This window comes from Hemiscyllium ocellatum, chromosome 29, assembly GCF_020745735.1.
Source record: "Hemiscyllium ocellatum isolate sHemOce1 chromosome 29, sHemOce1.pat.X.cur, whole genome shotgun sequence".
Lineage (NCBI taxonomy): Eukaryota > Metazoa > Chordata > Chondrichthyes > Orectolobiformes > Hemiscylliidae > Hemiscyllium > Hemiscyllium ocellatum.
The window spans coordinates 50,031,787-50,053,356 of NC_083429.1; the positions used below are offsets into that span (position 1 = coordinate 50,031,787).

At 41.6% G+C, this 21,570-nt stretch overlaps 1 protein-coding gene across 2 annotated transcripts in view; it reads left to right on the plus strand.

Annotated features, from left to right (window-relative positions):
• LOC132829638 (uncharacterized) overlaps positions 1-21,570 on the plus strand; it is a 39,928-nt gene that overhangs the window by 10,924 nt on the left and 7,434 nt on the right. The window contains exons 2-6 of one of the 2 annotated variants that reach the window (XM_060846957.1): positions 9,671-9,819; positions 13,067-13,265; positions 17,857-17,916; positions 18,155-18,217; positions 20,606-20,732. In XM_060846957.1, coding sequence (XP_060702940.1) covers positions 9,671-9,819; positions 13,067-13,265; positions 17,857-17,916; positions 18,155-18,217; positions 20,606-20,732 — 598 coding nt within the window. The remainder of the gene's footprint in view (positions 1-9,670; positions 9,820-13,066; positions 13,266-17,856; positions 17,917-18,154; positions 18,218-20,605; positions 20,733-21,570) is intronic. The other variant, XM_060846958.1, reaches the window with a different exon arrangement.

Below are 21,570 nucleotides of genomic sequence, written 5' to 3' on the forward strand. Positions count from 1 at the left end.
TAAACAAAGGATACCCCAGTTAGGCGGTAGTGTGGGAAAAAAACAAAAAAACAGAAAAACAGGAGTGTAGGGCACTGCTTGTCACTGGAAAATAAAAGAAAAAACAAAAAAAAACACAAAAAATAAACAGAGGATTCAGAGAGTCTCCTCATTCTAGGGACAGGCTCAGAGCTGGCTGGTGAGAGCACCTATACTGTGCACATGTAAATAGAGGGGGACTTGGTGATAGGATACCAAACTTTGTGCAGTTCAGTTTTAATCAAATCTATTCAAGTCACCACTTGGTCCTCTATTATCCAGATAAACCAAGGCTAGCCATTCAAAACATTCTGCATAAACCAATCCACAAATTGCAGGTATTGATCTGGCAAACCTTCTGTGAACCATTTCCACACGTTCACATCCTTCCTTACACAAGGAAGCCAATACTGTACATAATACTCTGAATGTGGTCTCACACTGTATCATTGCAGCATAATCTCCTTACTTTAGCATTTAATTCTCCTCCCAATAAACAATAACATTTCATTAGCCTTCCTAAATATTACCTGAATACTAACCTTTTTACATTACCTAGATCCTGCTGCATCTCACAGCTCTGAAATCTTGCATCAATTAATGTGCTTGTTTTTTTTATTGATGAATCTGTCACTGATTTGCAAAAACTCAACTAATTCATTGATGTCCTTCAGGGAAGGCAATTTGACATCCTTACCTGTTCTGCCCTGCATGTGACTCCATACCCATAGCAACGTGATTGACTCTTAACTGCACTCTGAAACAAATCATTCAGTTCAGGGCAATTAGCATGGACAACAAATACTACGATTAAAAGTGATGGGCTCATCCCCTGAGATATTAAAGAAAAAACATTGTACTGAACAGGACTGTCGTTCTTGAGTTGTGCTTTTCTTAAAAGTACTTAAAACATGTCAGCAGTGAACCTTTTAATTGCCCGTACACATTGGTTAACTGAAATCGAAATAGAAAATTGTGATTATAGCAGAAGCTTTACAGAGAACTTTTAGAATTTGAATGTTAGAGTCAAGATTCATAAAGCTGTACAGCACAGAAACAGACCCTTCGGTCCGACACATGAATGTTGACCAGATATCCTAACTTAATATAGTCCTATATGCCAGCACTTGGCCCTTATCCCTCTAAACCCTTCATATTCATATATCCATCCAGATGCCTTTTAAATGTTGTAATTGTACCTGCCTCCACTATTTCCTCTGCAAGCTTATTCCATACACACACCACCCTCTATGTGAAAAAACTGTCCCTTAGGTCCCTTTTAAATCTTTTCTCTCTCACCTTAAACCTATGCCCTCGAGTTTTGGACTTCACTATTCTTGGAAAAAGACCTTGGCTATCCACCCTATCCATGCCCCTCATGATTTTTATAAACCTCTGTAAGGCCATCCCTCAGCCTCTGACACTCCAGAGGAAATAGCCCCAGCCTATTCAGCCTCTCCCTATAGCTCAAACCCCGGTAAAATTGTTGTAAATCTTTTCAGAACCTTTCAAGCTTAATAGCATCTTTCCTGTTGGACGGAGACCAGAATTGAATGCAGTATTCTAAAAATGGCACACCATTGCCTTGTACAGCCACAATGTGACCTCCCTTGTATGCTTTGTGTGAACAATCAAGGGTTTGCTTATCGAGACAAAACTAACTTGATTCTAAAATTGTCTCATATTGGTGTGAAAACTATTTAATGCTTGGTGCAGGGCAAGTGGTATGCATGCAAACAATGTATAATGCAGATTTGTTGTTTCATCAGAAATTTAGTGTGGGAAATGTGTGAATATAATCCACATTAAAACAAATGCATTAATTTAAATTGGTAATCTGAGTCTCCTGGTTGGGTCAGTTAGTAACAAGCAATGAACAGGAAAGTCCCAGACTTGTTTTCTGATTGGATCAGATTATCTCAGTGTACAACCGAATGCAATATCTGTTGTTGTTGCAAAGCGTCTTTGGGGGTGAATTTTTGCGTGTATGCATTTATTTTCGTGTCAAGGAAGGGGAGGGTACAGTTCAACTCTAACACCTTTTCCTCCCATTAATTCAATCATTGTTCACAAACTATCATGCAGAAGGCTAGGAGACCAACTAAACAGCTTTCATCAGACTTAACCTCAGGATGGGTGCCACCTTCAACATTTCTCTGCTTTAAAAAAATTCTCTTTATTTTTTGAAAATTTAGTGGGCATCAGGAGACAAACAACTCAGGTTTCACAAGCACAGTTTTCAGTTGCAGGCGTGTTTGGGAAGGCATGTGAGTGCAATTGCAAGTGGCAAACCCAGAAGATGGTACTGCATCCCATCATCCCGGGGAATGTGACTTGTTTTTATTGGGTAGGTCAATTCAGGGAGCAGGGAGGTAGCATACAAAGTGGGGAGAAGTTTTTGTCAATGTTGAAAGGACTTGGAATGGGGCAAAACTTGTGCCAGATCACACACTTTATCATCACCATCTGGGCAGTGTGGTGACTCAGTGGTTAGCACTGCTGCCTCATAACGTCAGGGATCGGGGTTTGATTCCAACCTCAGGCGACTGTGTGTGTGGAGTTTTCACATTCTCCCCGTGTCTGCGTGTGTTTTTTCCTGGTGTTCTGGTTTCCTTCCACAATCCAAAGATGTGCATATTAGACAGATTGGCCATGCTGAATTGTCCATGGTGTGAAGGGAATGTGCAGTTGGGTGGATTAACCATGGAAAATGCATGGATGGGGTAGGTCTGGGAGGGATGTTCTTCAGAGGGTCAGTATGGGCTGAATGGCCTGCTCCCAAATTGTAGGAATATATGATTTTTATGCTTATTAGGCCCCTCCTCAGCAAGACAGCAGCAGACCCCATTATGGGTCAGGATCAAGACCAGTTATTGGGTCCTGAACATGAGTTGAAAATTCAGCTCCACCAGTCTAACTATCAGCCACTGACCTAGAAAATAATTTGAGACTGAAAAGAGTCAGAGATTCAGTTTCAATTATGAAGGACATATTCGAAAGAACAGAAGTAGGAAAAGAGGAAACAACGTAAAACTGATAAAGGTTCTTTTTAAACTACTAATAAAAATAAATTTAGGATTTTGTACAATGAGAGCGGGAGATAACTTCCATCTTCAAAACACAACAGGATATCGTTGACAGGTGCAACCCAGATGTAGCTCCGATGACATTTCCTATTTCTGCAAACGACACAGTTTAACCACGAATGTTTAAAGGGATGAACAGCCCCATGGTTCCAGCAAAACCTGCACCTCCCACAACAGTACAGAGACTGTAAAAATCATTAAAATCCCATAAAAGATGATCAGAGTTTTCAAATAATCTTATCATCTCCTATATTGCTTTGTGCCTAGCTTCTCCAATTTACTACGCAGTAGTTATTGAATTATATGCCATAAATATAATGAGCTGCCAGAGGAAGTGGTGGAGGCTGGTACAATTGCAATATTTAAAAGGCATTTGGATGGGTATATGAATAGGAAGGGTTTGGAGGGATATGGGCCGGGTGCTGGCAGGTGGGACTAGATTGGGTTGGGATATCTGGTCAGCATGGACAGGTTGGACTGAAGGGTCTGTTTCCATGCTGTACATCTCTATGACTCTATGACTCTATAAATATCACCTAAATAGGTCACTTGCCCATCCAGTCATTATAGATATAACATAGAACAGTACAGCACAGAACAGGCCCTTCAGCCCACGATGTTGTGCCGACCATTGATCCTTATGTAAGGTAAACCTAGTGTATGAACCCTCAAATTTCTGTGACCATATGCATGTCCAGCAGTCTCTTAAGTATCCCCAATGACCTCGCTTCCACAACTGCTGCTGGCAACACATTCCATGCTCTCACAACTCTCTGCGTAAAGAACCCGCCTCTGACATCCCCTCTATACCTTCCGCCAAACAGCTTAAAACTATGATCCCTCGTGTTAACAATTTCTGCCCTGGGAAAAGTCTCTGGCTATCAACTCTATCTATGCCTCTCATTATCTTGTACACCTCAATTAGGTCCCCTCTCTTCCTTCTTTTTTCCAATGAGCTCAGTCAACCTCTCTTCGTAAGATAAGCCCTCCATTCCAGGCAGCATCCTGGTAAACCTCCCCTGAACCCTCTCTGAAGCATCCACATCTTTCCTGTAATACGACGACCAGAACTGGACACAGTATTCCAAGTGCGGTCTAACCAAAGTTTTATAGAGCTGCAACAAGATCTCACGGCTCTTAAGCTCAATCCCCCTATTAATGAAAGCCATAACCCATATGCATTCTTAACAACCCTGTCCACTTGGGTGGCAATTTTAAGGGATCTATGTACCTGCACACCAAGATCCCTCTGTTCCTCCACACTGCCAAGAATCCTGTTTTTAATCCTGTACTCAACTTTCAAGTTCGATCTTCCAAAATGCATCACGTTGCATTTATCCAGGTTGAACTCCATCTGCCACCTCTCAGCTCATCTCTGCATCCTGTCAATGTCACGCTGCAGCCTACAACAGTCCTCTATACTGTCAACAACACCTACAACCTTTGTGGTAGTCTGCAAACTCGCTAACCCATCCTTCAATCTCCTCATCCAAGTCATTTATAAAAATTACAAAGAATAGAGGCCCAAGAACAGAGCCCTGTGGAACACCACTCACCACTGACTTCCAGGCAGAATACTTTCCTTCCACTACCGCTCGCTGTCTTCTGTCAACCAGCCAATTCTGTATCCAGACAGCTAAATTTCCCTGCATCCCATTCCTCCTGACCTTCTGAATGAGCCTATCATGGGCAACCTTATTAAATGCCTTGCTGAAGTCTATATACACCATATCCACCGCTCGACCCTCATCAACCTGTCTAGTACTGTCCTCAAAGAACTCAATAAGATTTGTGAGGCATGACCTGCCCCTCACAGAGCCGTGCTGACTGCATTTAATCAAGCCATGCTCTTCCAGATGGTCATAAATCCTCTCCCTCAGAATCCTTTCTAACACCTTGCAGATGTCAGACGTGAGACTGACTGATCTATAATTGCTGGGGGTTTCCCTATTTCCTTTCTTGAAGAGAGAATTACATTTGCCTCCCTCCAGTCCTCAAGTACGACTCCAGTGGAGAGAGAGGATGAAAAGATCTTCGCAATGGGCGAAGCAATTACATTTCTTGCTTCCCAAAGCAGAGTATGATCTTTATCAACCTCCTCTGAACTTCGTAATCTAATTCTATCAGTACAATCTTCAGCCTCTTTCTCTCTTGTATTATACTAATACTTCCTTAAATACATCTAAGCTATTGCCTGAACTATTCCATCCCATGGTGTGTTTTACAGTCTAACCACTCCCGGGATAAAGACATTTTACCTGAATGCATTTGTTGTCTTCCATCTTATTTTTTTTTAGCTCAATCATTTTGGATTCCTTGCATAAGTGGAAACACTTTCACTGCAACTAACTTGTCATAATTTGAAAGAGTCCAGTTTGGGTGATAATATTCCGTTCTGAAAAAGCATCACTGAACTCGAAGCATTAACTCTGTTTTCTCTCCACAGACACTGCCAGACCTGCTGAGTTTCTCCAGTATTCTGTGTATTTGGTTTGCTTAGGTGGAATATTTGTTGGTGCAGAGTCTCTTGCATTTGGGTTGGTAATCATATATCCTATGACGACTCTGATGGGCATCTAGCAGAACTTATACACTTAATGGTAAGGTCCAAAGGAGTGTTGCTGAACAAAGAGACCTTGGTGTGTAGGTTCATACCTCCTTGAAAGTGGAATCGCAGGTAGATAGGATAGTGAAGAAGGCGTTTGGTATGCTTTCCTTTATTGGTCAGAATATTGAGTACAGGAGTTGGGAGGTCATGTTGCGGCTGTACAGGACATTGGTTAGGCCACATTGGAATATTGCATGCAATTCTGGTCTCCTTCCTATCGGAAAGATGTTGTGAAACATGAAAGGGTTCAGAAAAGATTTACAAGGATGTTGCCAGGTTGAAGGATTTGAGCTATAGGGAGAGGCTGAACAGGCTGGGGCTGTTTTCCCTGGAGCGTCGGAGGCTGAGGGGTGACCTTATCAATTTTTATAAAATTATGAGGGGCATGGATAGGATAAATAGACAAAATCTTTTCCCTGGGATCAGGGAGTCCAGAACTAGAGGCCATAGGTTTAGGCTAAGAGGGGAAAGATATAAATGAGACCTAAGGAGTGAGATTTTCATGCAGAGGGTGGTATGTATGTGGAATGAGCTGCCAGTGGAAGTGGTAGAGGCTGGTACAATTGCAACATTTAAGAGGCATTTGGATGGGTATAAGAATAGGAAGGATTTGGAGGGATCTGGGCCAGGTGCTGGCAGGTGGGACTAGATTGGGTTGGGATATCTGATTGGCATGGACGGGTTGGACCGAAGGGTCTATTTCCATGCTATACATCTCTATGGCTCTATGACTTTATGTGCATAGTCCTGTGTGTTGAACTTCATCAATTCCTCTTCCCATTCTCACTCCAAACCAAGCACCCATTGCCTCCTGGTGGCTGTCTTGAGAGCAATGTTCTCCTGAGTACTGTACAAGCCTCGACTTCTACTCTCTCCCTGATATTCCTGCCACAATCTCTTGTCCATCTTCAACTTTTCATTTTGGAGTACTGTCTGATTCACCTTCCATCAGTCTTTATCTTGCTATCTCTATCCTCTTTTTTATTTGTTTTCCAATCCTAGAAGGGTTACATATTCTCTTCCCATTTGTTAACCTGGGTTGTGCTCTGGTATTTTGTTCATTTCTCATGTGTGAACTTTGACAGTGAATGTTCATTTTGTATTGAAAATCCTTATTAGGTTTCTGTCATTACCTCGATTTTTCAGATAGAATCGAAATTTTAGTCTCATTTTATATTCCTAAATATGAGTCATATTCTAGCAATGAAAAGGAATTTCCATTTACTATATTATCGTTGATGGACTTTTTCTGGAAAATACGTTTTGAAAAATTTGCTTTATCTCACAGAGAAATAACTTTCCAAAGTAGGTGCGCACATTTTTATCCATTGCGTATAAATGACCTTCCTAATGCTGGGGTGTTCACTTACCTGCTCAAAAGAATAAAACAAGAACAGTTTTGGAAATGCATCTTAAAGAGCTATTTACGTATGGGCAGTCTTGAGTAGATGAAGTGTGATTCGATCCTGATTCATTCTTTGAGTTGATAAGTTGTTACCGCGTCATTCTGCACCTTCCTATTAGGCCTAACCCTCAGTCCATAAAACCACAAAATGTAAAAGCAGAAGTAGGTCATTTGACCGATGGTGTCCACTTCATCATTTGGTGAGATCAAAGTTGCTCTAATAATTCTTAACTCCACTTTCCTGTCTTATCACGGAAATCCCATGTTCCCTTATTCATTAAAAATGTCTCCCTCAGTCTTGAATATGCTGAACAATTCAGCCTTGACAGCCTTTTAGGAATTTCACGTTGACTATTCAATAAAGAAGGGTCACTAGACCTTTTCCCTCCACAGATGCTCCCTATTTTTATATTCCACTCCCTTTGGAATATAGGCTAATATTCCATTTACCTTCCCTCGATAAGGACCTGGAAAGAATACCTAACACCACCCTCTGTGCATGGGTGCATTACACAATTTATAAATAATGGACAGCATATTCCTGCATGACTCTAGTGTGTGCTAATGAGACATAAGAAGGGCAAAGGGATTTGGTTTCTGTCCTAGATGGTGTCAGTTAATCGTTTACAGTTGCAGCTGCTCCAACATTCCTCATGTCCACTTTGCTGCATTTTCCCTGTAACCCTTGATTCTCTGACTGATCAAGAATCAGCACAGCACAGTGCTCCATGGTCAGCACTGCTGCCTCACAGCGCCAAGGACACAGATTTGATTCCACCCTCGGGCGACGGTCTGTGTTGCCTTTGTACTTTCTCTCTGTACCTGTGTGGGTTTCCTCTGGGTGCTCCGGTTTCCTCCTACAGTCCAAGGATGCACAGGTTAGGTGGGTTGGCCATGATAAATTGCCCATAGTGTCCCGGGATATGCAGGCTAGGTGGGTTAGCCACGGGAAATGCAGGTTACAGAGATGTGAGGGGGTTGGGTCTGGGTGGGATGCACTTTGAAGGGTCAGTGTGGACTTGCTGGGCCAAATGGCCTGTTTCCACACTGTAGGGTTCTATGATTCTATTATATTTCTCTTTCTCAGCCTTTAATATAATAAAGGATTTTGCCCCACAGCTCTCTGTAGCAAATTCCTCCTCATCTCTGTTTTAAATTGAATAATTGTTTTAAAATGTTTGCATATTTCTCAACTGCTTTATCCTCTTTGCATGAGTGTGTTTGTACAACAATAGAAGTCAGGAAAAGTCTTTGATCCTTTCGTTATTCTGAACATCTTTCTGTGCCTTTGCAGGGCTAGAGAATATGAGCTATATCTTTTTTACACTGCATTAAATTTTGAATAAATGAAGTGAATTAGCTTTGTGTATATTAGGAAAGCACATTTCACAATTGCAGAACATCCTAAAGTGCCTCTCAGCCAATGAAGTGTAGTCATGCAATGTAAGATGCAATTTGTACACAGCGAATTCTCGCAATCAGTAGTGTGATCATCTGAAAATTGGAAATGTACTTTATTTATTAGTGTTCCCTGTTGCGATTTTCTTATTGGTATTTCTTGCTCATGAAAAGTTTCCAGGTAAAAGACCACTTCAGGAAATGAGCACAAAAATCAAGGATAATACTCCAGCATAGTACCAACAGAGCACTACAAGGTCAGGGGTCCTGTACTGAAGTTAAACTGAGGCCCTCTATACCTTCTCAGGCATAAAGGATTCCATTGTACTATTGTGATGAAGAGCAGAGGATGATTATTGGGCATAGTATTGTAGTCAAATTCTATCCCTCAATCAATATCACAAGAGCAGATTATCTACCAATGTCACTTTATCACTGTTCTCACATTGAGGGATCATGCTGTGTGCAAGCTGCCTTCATGCACTCCAGCGGTGATTTGGTTTGTGACTCAGCGTGATGCTGACAGTGTGGGTTCAATTCCCATCAACAGCTGAGGTTACCATGAAGGACTCCCCTTCTCAACATTTCCCCTCGCCTGAGGCCTGGTGACCCTCAGGTTAAACTCACCACCAGTCGTCTCTCTCTAATGAGTGAGCAGCCCTATGCTCTGGTAAGACTATGGTGATTTCCACTAATAAAAAGATCTTGCCTGTCTGTAAAGTGGTTTGAGCCATTTGGTGATCCAAGTTCTGCTGCATGGAAGTCTCTTTTTTTTATCTCTCACGTGAAAACTTCTAGTTTCAGAATTTTCTTTTGTCTTCTGGTCTCTGTGCCTCGTACTTCCACTTCTCTAGTGAAAACTTGTATTTTCAGAATTTTCTTTTGACTTCTGGTTTCTGTGCCTCGTACTTCCACTTCTCTAGCTTTGAGCATTATCTTAACAGAATAACATGAACATAATTCCACTTTTCTTCTTTGATCTGTACATTCCCACCAAAACCAAAGCTGGGAAGATGGAGCAAAACCTAAGTGAAACATTGTGGTTTGAGTTACATGTGTTGGCACTATGCAGGAGAGATATAATGCACTACACTACCCATGATGGGGTTATTCTGATAAGTGTAATATTTATTTATTTTTTCTTTCTTTACTCAGCTGAAACAGGGTTGTGCAATCCCATTCAGAGGCGAGCTGGAGATAGTGTTACCCTGCCATGCAAATACACCTCAAGATCATACCAGAATGGCTTCTTGGACATTGAGTGGGCACTCAGAAGCACAAACATGAATGAGTCAGATAAGTTGGTAAATGAAAACATACTGAAAGTGGTGACTGGGCTGAATTTTCAAACAGGGAGGATGTTGGGTTCAGTATAATTTCAAATTTGAACATCCAAGTCTCTTAAGTCATCACAAAATCCTGAAACAGATATGAATTTTTAACGACCAGCTTGGCATGGGAACATGGATCCCAAATGCCAATAGCCATTGTCCCTTAAAGAGCTTGTTAAAAGGCTGGGGTATGTGGGAAAGTAATTTTGAATTCAGATTTTGGCAATCTTGAACCATCTGGTAAACAATTGCCTGGATCACATTGAAGCAAAAAGACGTTTGTTTCCTTTGGTGTTAGAACAAAATGTGAGAGGCTCAGCACTGGCCTTTGTCATGCCATCCATATCTGTCCTTACCTTCACAGTGCTTTCACGAGCTCCTGTTCTGCACAGTGCAGCAGCAGCAAACCCCAATATGGCCACCATCTGCCTTTGTTGCTGAGTACCAGAAATGATGTGGAGGGGCCGGTGTTGGATTGGGGTGGACAAAATCAGAGGTCACACAACACCAGGTTGTAGTCCAACAGGTTTAGTTGAACTCACAAGCTTTTTGAGCCCTGCCGCTTTGTCATGTGAAGTGACTTCACCTGCTGAAGGAGCAGCTCTCTGAAAGCTTGCGATTTTAAAGAGACCTGTTGGATTATACCCTGCTGTCGTGTGATTCCTGACTTTGGGTACCAGTACCTCCTGGAGGCATTCAGTGAGTTACATTGGTCACTGAGCTCACCTCCTGCCCAGTGGGGACATTGGTATTTGAACACTATATCTGAGAAAGATACACAGGGTTAAACGCAGACTCAGTTCTCATAATTTATCCAAATGTTGAGCTGCTGACCTCCACTGAATATCCAACTCAATAAAATAATGTTGGTTGTAGCAAGGCAAAAAATAGCAGTGACACATTTTACCTCCTTTAGTCCCATTCTTAGAGTCAGAGAGAAAATGTCAGGAGTTGGGGTTGGGATATCTTATAAGGAGAAAGGGAGGACTGCAGATGCTGGAGATCAGAGTTGAGAGTATGGCGCTGGAAAAGCACAGCAGGTCAGGCAGCATCTGAAGAGCAGGAGAATCGACGTTTCAGGCATAAGCCCTTCATCAGGCTTATGCCTGAAACGTAGATTCTCCTGCTTCTCGAATGCTGCCTGACCTGCTGTGCTTATCTCCAAGGTGCCAGTTTTGGTGTTAATGTAAATTGCTGACAGAGATAATGTTACATAGCACCTGCTAGGTAGCATTGCAAAACAATACAGACAGTTCTGTGGTTATCTAACGCATACGTGAAGGCTGTCAGAGGTGAGTTTAAACCAAAAATGCAGGAGAATTAAAACATCTTTGTCAAACTCATTATTTAAAATTTTAATGATGGTTAACTATAAATTAATGATCCAGCTGACCAAAGAATCACAACAAAGCTTTCATTTAATGAATGTGTAATGTCAAAAATATCCCTTTTCTCAGGCAGGTGCACAGAAAACATGCATTGACTAAGGAAAAGAAATGAGTAGGCAGGAGTGAAAATTTGGTCAAAAACATTAAAAAATGTGAGGTGGAGAGATCTGGTGTGGAAGTTCCAGACACCAGGACTACTAATAGCCTCTAGTTGAGATGAATTGGAAGACAATGTGTAAAAGGGTGTTAAGTTCAAACAGCATAACAATTGGAACTTGTATGTTATTAGACTGATGAATGCACTCTCTAATCTCAAATAATGCTGATCCAACTAATGCTGATCTTACCTCATGCACATCCTGTGCAATGTAACCTAAGTTTTTTTTTACAACTTTTGATCTGTGAATCTCTGCATGCTATGATCTGCCTACGCTGCTTGGATACAAAGCTTTCCACTATACTTTGATACAACAAATCAATCAATCAGCGGCTGAGGAGATAAAGTGGAATTTTGCCATGGAAAGGGAAGAATACTAAGTTTGAAGGAATGCATGGGGTACAGTGTGTGCTTAGATGAAACCGTGTGGGACAGGATTGGCCCAACAGAGCTTTGCAGATGATGAATTTATAGAGAAAGGGAGCATTGAAGTGGTCGCATCTGGTGGTGAAATGATGGACCGAGCTGCAAGGCTGGGGTTGAAGGCAGGATTGTGAGAAGCATCAATTCGTTCATGTGAATGTCACTGGCAAAGCCAATACTTATTATCCATCCCTAACTGCCCTTGAGCTGAGTGATTTGTTCAGTCATTTCAGAGTTAATCACGTTGCACTGGGTCTGGAGTGACATGTAGGCCAGACCAGGTAAGGATGACAGATTTCCTTCCCTAAAAGACATTGATGAATCAGATGGGATTTTTATTAAAATTGATGATCGCTTTCAACTCTCAGACTAGCCTTTAGTTCATTTTGTCAATGTTATTAATTGAATTTAAATGTCACCAGCTGCAGAAGGAATTGAACTAATATCACCAGAGTACGAGCTGCTAGATTATTAGTCCAGTGACATTATTAAGACACCATTATCTCCCCAGAAACTCGACTCTAGTTAAACCCTAAATTTGCAAACAGTTTGGGACATTTGCTGGAAAGAGATTAAAATAGTACTGAGTGGTCAGCATGTCCATGGGAACAGGGAAAGATGATAAAGGTCCATCCCTGCAGAAGTACGGTGTGATAGCATGAGAATAGCAAGAGATGTTATCGGAGAATCCCTGGCTATGATCAGGTAACTGAGAGCCCCAGGTACAATGCCACATCTGCGCCTAGTTAAGCAGGTTGATCACAAGTGAGTTACTGAGTTCACGACAATGTTAGGACCCAAGTGTCTACACCACAAATGGATATCTGCAAAGTTAGAAAGCAGTCTGGTTACTGTGGACAAGTCGGGTTAGGTCAATATCCTTTATTGAATCAGATAGATTTGTTACATTCGAACAAAATATAGTTAAAGCCATATGCAGGGGGCATGACTGATGGAATTCCTGGAGAATGATATATCGAGTTAAGAGGTGATTGTCAAACCTGCGTTTCTGAAAGCAATTTGCTTTCCAGGGTAAACAGGTTGGCTTTAAAATGTCGTGTGAGGAATTAATAGCTTCATTTCAAGTTTTAATGTTTGATTGCACTTATTCCACCACCAAGTGTCTTGATTCTTCCAAGAATCATAACTTTGCCAATTGTTGTGAAAAGAAATTGACCATGAACAATGAGACTGATTAAAGATCAAGCACAATTCTTCATGCAGTTGTGACTGTTGTTTAACTTTGTGGCAGATCTTAACACTCTCAGGTGGAAGGGTTTACGTGACTGATGGTTGGCAGCAGAGAATCACCTTTCTTTCCAGCAATGGCACCAAGGGAGATGCTTCACTGCATTTTATGGCATTGGCTGTGAATGACAGTGGAATCTACAACTGTAAAGTGAAGGCGAAAGGTCAGATCTATCAAACAGCTTGTAATTTGACTGTACAAGGTAGGTCTTCATATGTCAATCTTTATTGAAGTCAAGATTGTGTACACACTTTATACAATAAATTCAGTGTTACACGCATCCATTTTCTCCTTCTCAGTTCCTGATTGGATTGGGAATCTCGTTGCTGAATTAGGACCTTCCAGTACATGTTTTCTAAAGATTATGCCCTGTCACATGTGCATTTGTTTCTTTGTTAAGGGCATTTTCTGGGTGTGTTTGCAAGCTTGTCGACTCCATATAGCCCAGTAAGTTAGGGATTGACTACCTTGGATCACTGCTTTGCATTGCATAGTACCGGCTTCATTCCTGCACCAGCTGAGGCCTCTGTGAAGGTCCCACTTTCTCAACCTCACCCCTCGCCTGAAATAAGGTGACTGTCAGAGAGAATGGGTCCTCTGGGCCCAAGGCACCTTATCCCAGTAAGGTAGCATGGATGTTACATCAATTTGACCCAATGAATAATTCAGTAATTTGTGTTCAAATCCCCCATGGTTGCTGGATAACTCAACTTCAGGTAAATAAAATCTGGAACAAGAAGGTACAATCAATAATTCTTCCAGAGTTCCCTACCAATAGCCAAATCTGCCACAATGCTGCACTGTCCATCACTGGTCGAGTTGGGAGGCAGATACAATCTACCCCAGACTCAAATGGGGATTAATCCCCATGTTGTTGGCATCAATCTCCACTCCTGCCAGCTGAACCAACCAAACCTCAAGTCCCACCTCCAACAAGAAGTCTGAATGGCTGCGGCAACATACGTTCTAGCAACACGGAGCTTCAACATTCTTTCCATCGTGTGGCTGACCAGGAATTTCTTAGAAGCCTACCACCTGTCATTAACCAGGAGGATTTGCAGGTTGAGGCACAACCATTTGGCTTCATTATGAATATACCTTCCTTGACCATCAGGCTCAGAGATGTCTGGGATGTGATACGCTGGGTACTCTTCACTCTCCTGTTCTGTTTCAGTCACAATGTTAACACGAAAACATTAGGTGAGCATCATGGCCTTTACAAGATGATTTTGAGCACTCTAAGTTCCCCATCAATGAGGTGACCCTGGGTGGAGGGGTCTCAAAGCAGGAGACACAGTTTGAGACAGAAAAGCTACCCACTGTACCCCAGGTCCACCCAGCCTCAGAAACAGTTACCATGAAGCTACTGGATTCACATAAAAGTCCATCTGGCTCACTCACATTCTTTAGGGAAGCAAGTCTGCTGTTCCAGCCTGGTCTGGTCCTTTGGTGACCACAGATCAATAGCCATTTGGTTGTCACCTGTTTCCTCTTAAAATGTCTAGAAAACCAATCAAGGTTTGCATAAAGATTTGTAGCTCGGGTGATGGTTGCCGTGGTTATGGGTATGTTTTGCCAAGCTGGGAAGTTGGTTTGTAAATGTTTTGTCCCCTTTCTAGAGACAGCCTCAGTGCTGTGGAGCCTCATGTGAGGCACTGCTGCCCTGTGTCGGTTGGAATGTATTTGGTTTTGTTCCTGCTGCTTCCAGTTGTCGCTTCATGTTGATTGTTGTAGTGGCCGGTGTATTGGGTCTAGGATTATATGCTTGTTGATGGAGTCCCTAGATGAGTGCCATGCTTCTAGAAATTCTCTGGCTGTCCTCTGTTTGGCTTGTACTATGATAGTTGTGTTGGCCCAGCTGAATTTGTGATCCTTGTCATCTGTGTGCATAGCTACTGGGGACAGCTGGTCATGGCATTTAGTGGCCAGTTGGTGTTTGTGGATGTGGATTGTTAGTTGTTTACCTGTTTGTCCTGTGTAGTGTTTCATGCAGTCTCTGCATGGAATCCTGCACACCACGTTAGTCTTGCATATGATGAGTAAGGGTCTGTTGTCCTGGTGAGTTGTTGTTTGAGCAAGGCTGTTGGTTTATGGGCTGTCATGAATCCCAGTGTGGGAGAAGTCTAGCTGTCAGTTCCAAGATGTTTGTTATACAAGGTATCATATCTGGTGTGTTGACTCATGGCATATCCATGTTTGCAGATGAAGTTGCGGGGATATCGTTCTTGGCGAAGACTCTGTAGAGGTGTTCTTTTTCTTGCCGTTGCAGATCGGAAATGCTGCAGTGTGTTGTAACCCCTTTGAACAGGGTCCTAATACAGCTTCACTTGTGTGTGTTCAGGTGGTTGCTGAGATTGGGAGGTTTGACGAGTTGGGAAGTTGGTTTGTAGATGTTTTGTCCCCTTTCTAAGTGACATGCTCAGTGCTGCAGAGCTTCCAGTGAAGCGGTTGCCGGTTGCTCGTTGCAGTGTTGGTATATTGGGTCTAGGTCTGTGTGTTTATTGGCAGAGTCTGTGCATGAGTGCCGTGCTTCTGGAAGTACTCTGGATGTCCTTTATTTGGCTTGTCCTATTATTGTTGTGTTGGCCTTCAGGACCTGGTTGCTGTGTATGTGGCTTTCCAGCACACTTTTGTGGTACATTCCCCATTCTGTGTTCTTTCTACCATCACTTCCAGGAATAGGAGTTGATCGTTAATTTCCACCTCTCTTGTAAATTTGATCCCTGTGAGTAGGTGTTGATAATCCAGTGTGAGCTCTTGAACTCTGTTCTTTTAATGATTACAAAAGTATCAAACATGAAGGCCAACACAATAATAATAGGACAAGCCAAATAGAGGACATCCAGAGTACTTCCAGAAGCATGGCACTCATGCAAGGATTCTGCCACTAAACACACAGACCTAGACCCAATATACCAACACTGCAACGAGCAACCGACAACCGGAAGTAAAACCAAAAAAATTCCAACCAACGCAGGACAGCAGTACTTCACAGGAGGCTCTGCAGCACTGAGCATGTCACTTAGAAAGGGGACAAAACATCTGCAAACCAACGTCCCAACTCGGCAAACATGCCCACAACAACAACAAACAGTTTGGTTGAAATCTATTCATGTGATCTATAACCACACAGTCATGTTTGAAATGTAGTTTCAAGATCTATAACCAACAAGGACTCTGGTTTCTCAACACCATCTTCTCAACAATAATTGGCCTTTACCAGTAACATCCACATTCTGTGATTGAACAAAAATAGAAACACAGGTTGGCATCCCATGCCCATCACACACAAGAACTGAGATGCAAAAACCTCACATTGGAGATGTTCTGACAGCCTCCCTTCGATGTAATATTTCAGCTGAAAGTCAGAAACTCTACCCATGCAGCACTCACTCGATACAGCAGCAGTGTGGCAGGTAGCACCAATCTCACTGAGTCAGGCAGCTGGCCTTGTGTTGGGGTAAGGCTGGTCAAATTCCATGCCACAAAGCTCCAGGTTAAGACCTTGAAAAGGAAAAGAAAGATTAGCATTTCTGTAGAGCCTTTCAACCATTCGTCCCCCCCACAGCCAGTGAAGTACTTTCAGAGAGCAATTGCTAGAGTAATGTAGGGAGTCTTGCACCCATTTGACACACTGAGAGATCCCACAAACAGCAATGTCATAATGATTCAATAATCTGTTTTGGCTCGTATTGACTGAGGGGCAAATAATATTAAGAATATTATTAAGCTGATCTGAGAGAGGTGGCATAGTTTCAGTTTAGCATCTTATCTGAAGTACAGAGTCTCCAAGAGTGCAGGGCTCCCTGCTGAGAGGGTCAGCCTTGGATATTTGTGCCCAGGGCCTGGAGTGGGGCTTAAATCCATAGCCTTCTGGTTCTGACATCAGAGGGCGACCAGCCGTGCCTCAGCCACAGACTTCATTTTATTCGTTCAGAGGATGTGGGTTTCACTGGCTGAACCAACATTTGTTGCATAGCCCTAAATAGCATTTTGGGTGATATATTAAGGCAATGTCTCAATTTCCTTGTCAATAGAGAATAAAATCTCACAATGCACAATTTGAAAGAAAAGCAACGGATTTCTGGCCGACCAACACCTCAAACAGATTATCTTGGAGCAAATTACTGCAGATGCTGGAATCTAAATGCTGGAGATGACAGCGGGTCAGGCAGCATCCATGGAGAGAGAGCAAGCTAACGTTTCGAGTCAAGATGGCTCTTCATCAGAGGTGAAGAAGAGTCATCTAGATATGAAATACTAGACTATCTGGTGTCTGTGGGATTAGATTAGATTAGATTAGATTACTTACAGTGTGGAAACAGGCCCTTCAGCCCAACAAGTCCACACCGTCCCGCCGAAGCGCAACCCACCCATACCCCTACATTTACCCCTTTACCTAACACTACGGGCACTTCAGCATGGCCAATTCACCTGACCTTGGATCTTGCAGCACATTAGCTACCACGTTACTGCATTGCTACTGAAGCAACATTTCAAAAGTACTTCATTAATTCAGAGCGTTGCACACTGTTATGGGCGCAACATGATGTCAGTGAAAGCAGAAAACATTAAATACTCAACAAATCGGGCAGCCTCTGTGGAGAGGGAAAAAATAGAGTTAACGTTTTCAGACTTGAGCAAACAGCTTGAGTTTCAAAGCAGGAAGGAATGGCCAAGAAAGCTGAGAATGTCCACAATCTGTAACTTATAAGGCTTTGGGCTATGTTCTACAGTATCTGTTGAAATCCTGAAGAATATTAATATTATTTTTAATGAATGTTTTTCTTTAGATAATCAGAATGCTACAGAAGTCACATCTGTCCCTTCAACAAACCAGGAAACTCAACATGGTAATAATAAGTAGGCGATGGCCTCTGATTTCTCATTATTCTCTCATGCTGTTTCACACTTAATCATCTCAGAGCGCTATCTCCTTAAGCCAAGTGTCAGCTAGGAACTTGAATTAACTGAGTTTTTGTAATTTCTCTTCCAAAGATGTATATTCAAGCCCTGTCATTGTCCCCAATGTTTTTAACTAATTCACTGCTATTAACAATTTTTTTTTAAATTTCTAAATTCTTGGTGAAGAGCTATGGACTGTGCAACAGAACAACACAAATACAGGCGAAAATTCAACTTCACCAACAAAAGGTAAATCCAATACCTGGCTTCAAAATGTTGACAGAATAAGACATAGAAGGTGAAGAAAGAAAGATTTGCATTTCTATAGCACCTTTTGGTGAGAGCTGAGGATATCAGATTTCTTCATAACTCAAAGCACATCAAAGCACTAAGCTACGAATGAAATATTTTTGAAGTATCTTCGCTGTCATAATTACTTTTCTTCATTTCGTGGGACATGTGCCTTGCTGGTAAGATCAACATTTGCCCCTGAATTGCCCCTGAACTAAATCGCTTGCATTTAAGAGTTAACTACATTGCTATGGGTCTGGAGTCATACATAGAGTCATAAAGTCATACATGGGCCAGACTGGGTAAGGTTGGCCAATCTCCCTCCCTAAATTGTCATTAGTAATGTAGGAAATGTAATCACTGACATGGGCACAGTAAGCTGCTACGAAGAAACAATGTGACCATGATAATCTGTTCTTGTGATATTGATCAAGGAAGATGTTGGTCAGGAAACTGGAGATAATTTGCCTGCTCTTCTTTAAAGCAGTATCGTGTGTTCTATCAGACTCACCTCAGCAGCTTATACTGAGTCATAGTTTTGACAATGCATCCAGAAAGATGTATCTCTGACAGTGCACTATTCCCTAAACATAGGCGTGGAATTTTGCACTGAGTTCTGGAGTGGGACTTGAACCCTGAGTTCTGGCACTCAGCAACATGAGGACCAGCAATTGAAACATAGCCAGCACAGAAGTGGATTTTGCAATGACAGAACTGCAAACAGAGACACAGTTAGGGATAACTGAAATTCAATTCTTATATTTGTATCATGATGAAATATCTATCCCTCAATCCCTCATTACCACCAACTATCTGGTGTTGCAGTTTGTGGAACTTGATGTGCGCAAATTATCTGCTGTGTTTCCACAGCAACTACATAAGGTTATGAAAAGTGTTAATACAGATCTAAGTTTTTTCATTTTCCATATTACAGCAGCATTAAAAAAAAGTTAAATAAAACCATGGAAACATCTAGTTGCAAAAAGGCCTTCAAAAGGGTTTTCATCTGGTTGTTATCTGTTTGGTTTGTAAATTGCTTCTGTAGAAAACATGGGCACGCTCTAAGCTTTACAGCATTTGAGAATTATCACACTTAAGGACCAATATGCTAAAACCATACCATTCGATGTGATGAAAGGGTCTGTGAAATGTTACTGAACTGGTTACCAGATCATTTTTCACACATAGATAAAACCTATTGGTTAAAAAAGACTTAACACAGCTTCACAAGACAATGCATGTACGTTGAACCTTTGCAAACCAGTTCACTGTATCAAGGTTTGTGTCAAGGCTTGTAGCTCAAGTACTGGTTGCTGTGGTTGTGGGTATGGTCGCTGAGCTGGGAAATTGATTTGCACAAGTTTCATGCCCTGTCTGGGTGACATCCTCAGTGCTGTGGAACCTCCTGCTGTACTGTGTCTTCTGGAATTTCAGAAGATTATGAACACACCCACAACCACGACAGTTCGTGGTGTCTTTCACAAGAACAGCTATGGAGTAAGAAGATACAAAAGACAGATTTTCAACATTTTTACACTTCCATTGTTATTTATTTAAGTAGACTTAAAACTATCAGACATGAGTCAAAGACTGCAATGAGCTGATAGGAGTTGGGAGTTCATGAAGGAATATGTCCTCCCAGAGCTGGTAACCAGATCTGGTTAAATCTCTTTTGCTTTATTCCATACCTGACATCAATGAGTTATCTTCAATACTTTCTCTTCCCCCACCTCATGCTCCAATCGTGGTCTTTTCATCTTTATTCTTTAAATGTTTTGTCCTCATTTTTATTCTGGTATTTGAGAAAGACCAGGATGAATATGAATGGCTGAATCTGTCAATCTCATGGGTAACTGCTGGACCCCTTCACAGCACCATCAGCAAGTGTGCTTTCAGCTGCCTAGATCCTAAGTCCTTGAATTCATTTTCCAAAGCTCTCTCTGTCTCTGTCTCTGTCTGTCTGTCTGTCTGTCTCTCTCTCTCTCACACACACACACAGACACACACACACACACACACACACACACACCTCCATTAATCTGCTTGTTAAAATAATTTGTGTTACAAAGCTATTGGTCTGCTGACCATGCTCAGTCCCAAATTTTCTCTGATAATGTTGCTATGGAGGACTTTAAGACCTGTTAGAAAACTAAAGATAAGACCATAAATACAAGCTGTTAAAGTTGCATGAGAGAGATGGAAAAATGGTGAAGAAAATTTGGCTTGTTCAGACTAATACAATTTTCATGAACAAAAATATAAGGCATCCTTCAATCTCTTTCATTAGACCTTGAAACAACTGAATTCATCAGTGCATCATGCAGTAACATCTCACTCTGTACACAGGTGACACAAATACATCCTTCCACATAATATATGTTGGAATTGGGTTTGGCATTTCTGGATTCATCATTATGCTCATCGTAATAATTACATGTTTAAAACACAAACCAAGTGCTGCATGTCTACACAGGTAAGCTTCAAATAGCATTTAATGATGTATGATATTTTGTTGTTCATGTTTTTTTTCTAATTAAAATATATCTACAGGAGGCTCGATATTCTTTCTGACTTGAAAATTCATTCGTCCAACTGCTTATCAAATGTGATGCACTGGGCTCATTCGGCATATTTCTCAAATAAGATGCCCTCAGTAAATGATTTGGAGGAGCCAGTGTTGGACTAGGGTGGACAAAGTTAAAAATCACACAACACCAGGTTATAGTCCAACGGGTTGTTTTTGGAAGCACTGGCTTTTGAGGCCCTGACTCTTCATCAGGTGGTTGTGGAGTAGGACCGTAAGACACAGAATTTATAGCAAACGAGTTACAGTGTCATGTGGCTGAAATATATGAAACAAACTTAAATTAAGCTTTCATCTTTTAGAATGGCTTTCCTAGTTTCAGTTCATCAATATGTAAATCCCAGAATTGCTTTTACATCACATTCTCAAGATAACTTCAGATTTTGTAACAAATTTACAGATTCTGTAAATCCCACTTTAAAAATAGAACCAGTCTGACTCAAGATGGGGACACAGATAGACTTTAACCTCACACCTACAATGCATTGTCTGAACTGAGTTGACACCTTTTGTTAGAAAATCTGAAGTTATCTTGAGAATGTGACTTAAAAGGAGTTCTGGAATTTACATATTAATGAACCGAAACTAGGAAACCCATTCTAAAAGAAAAAAGATTTAATTTAAGTTTGTTTAATATACTCCAGCCAACATGACACTGTAACCTTTTGCTATAAATTCTGTGTTTTATGGTCCTGCTCCGCAACCACCTGATGAAGAGGGAGCGCCT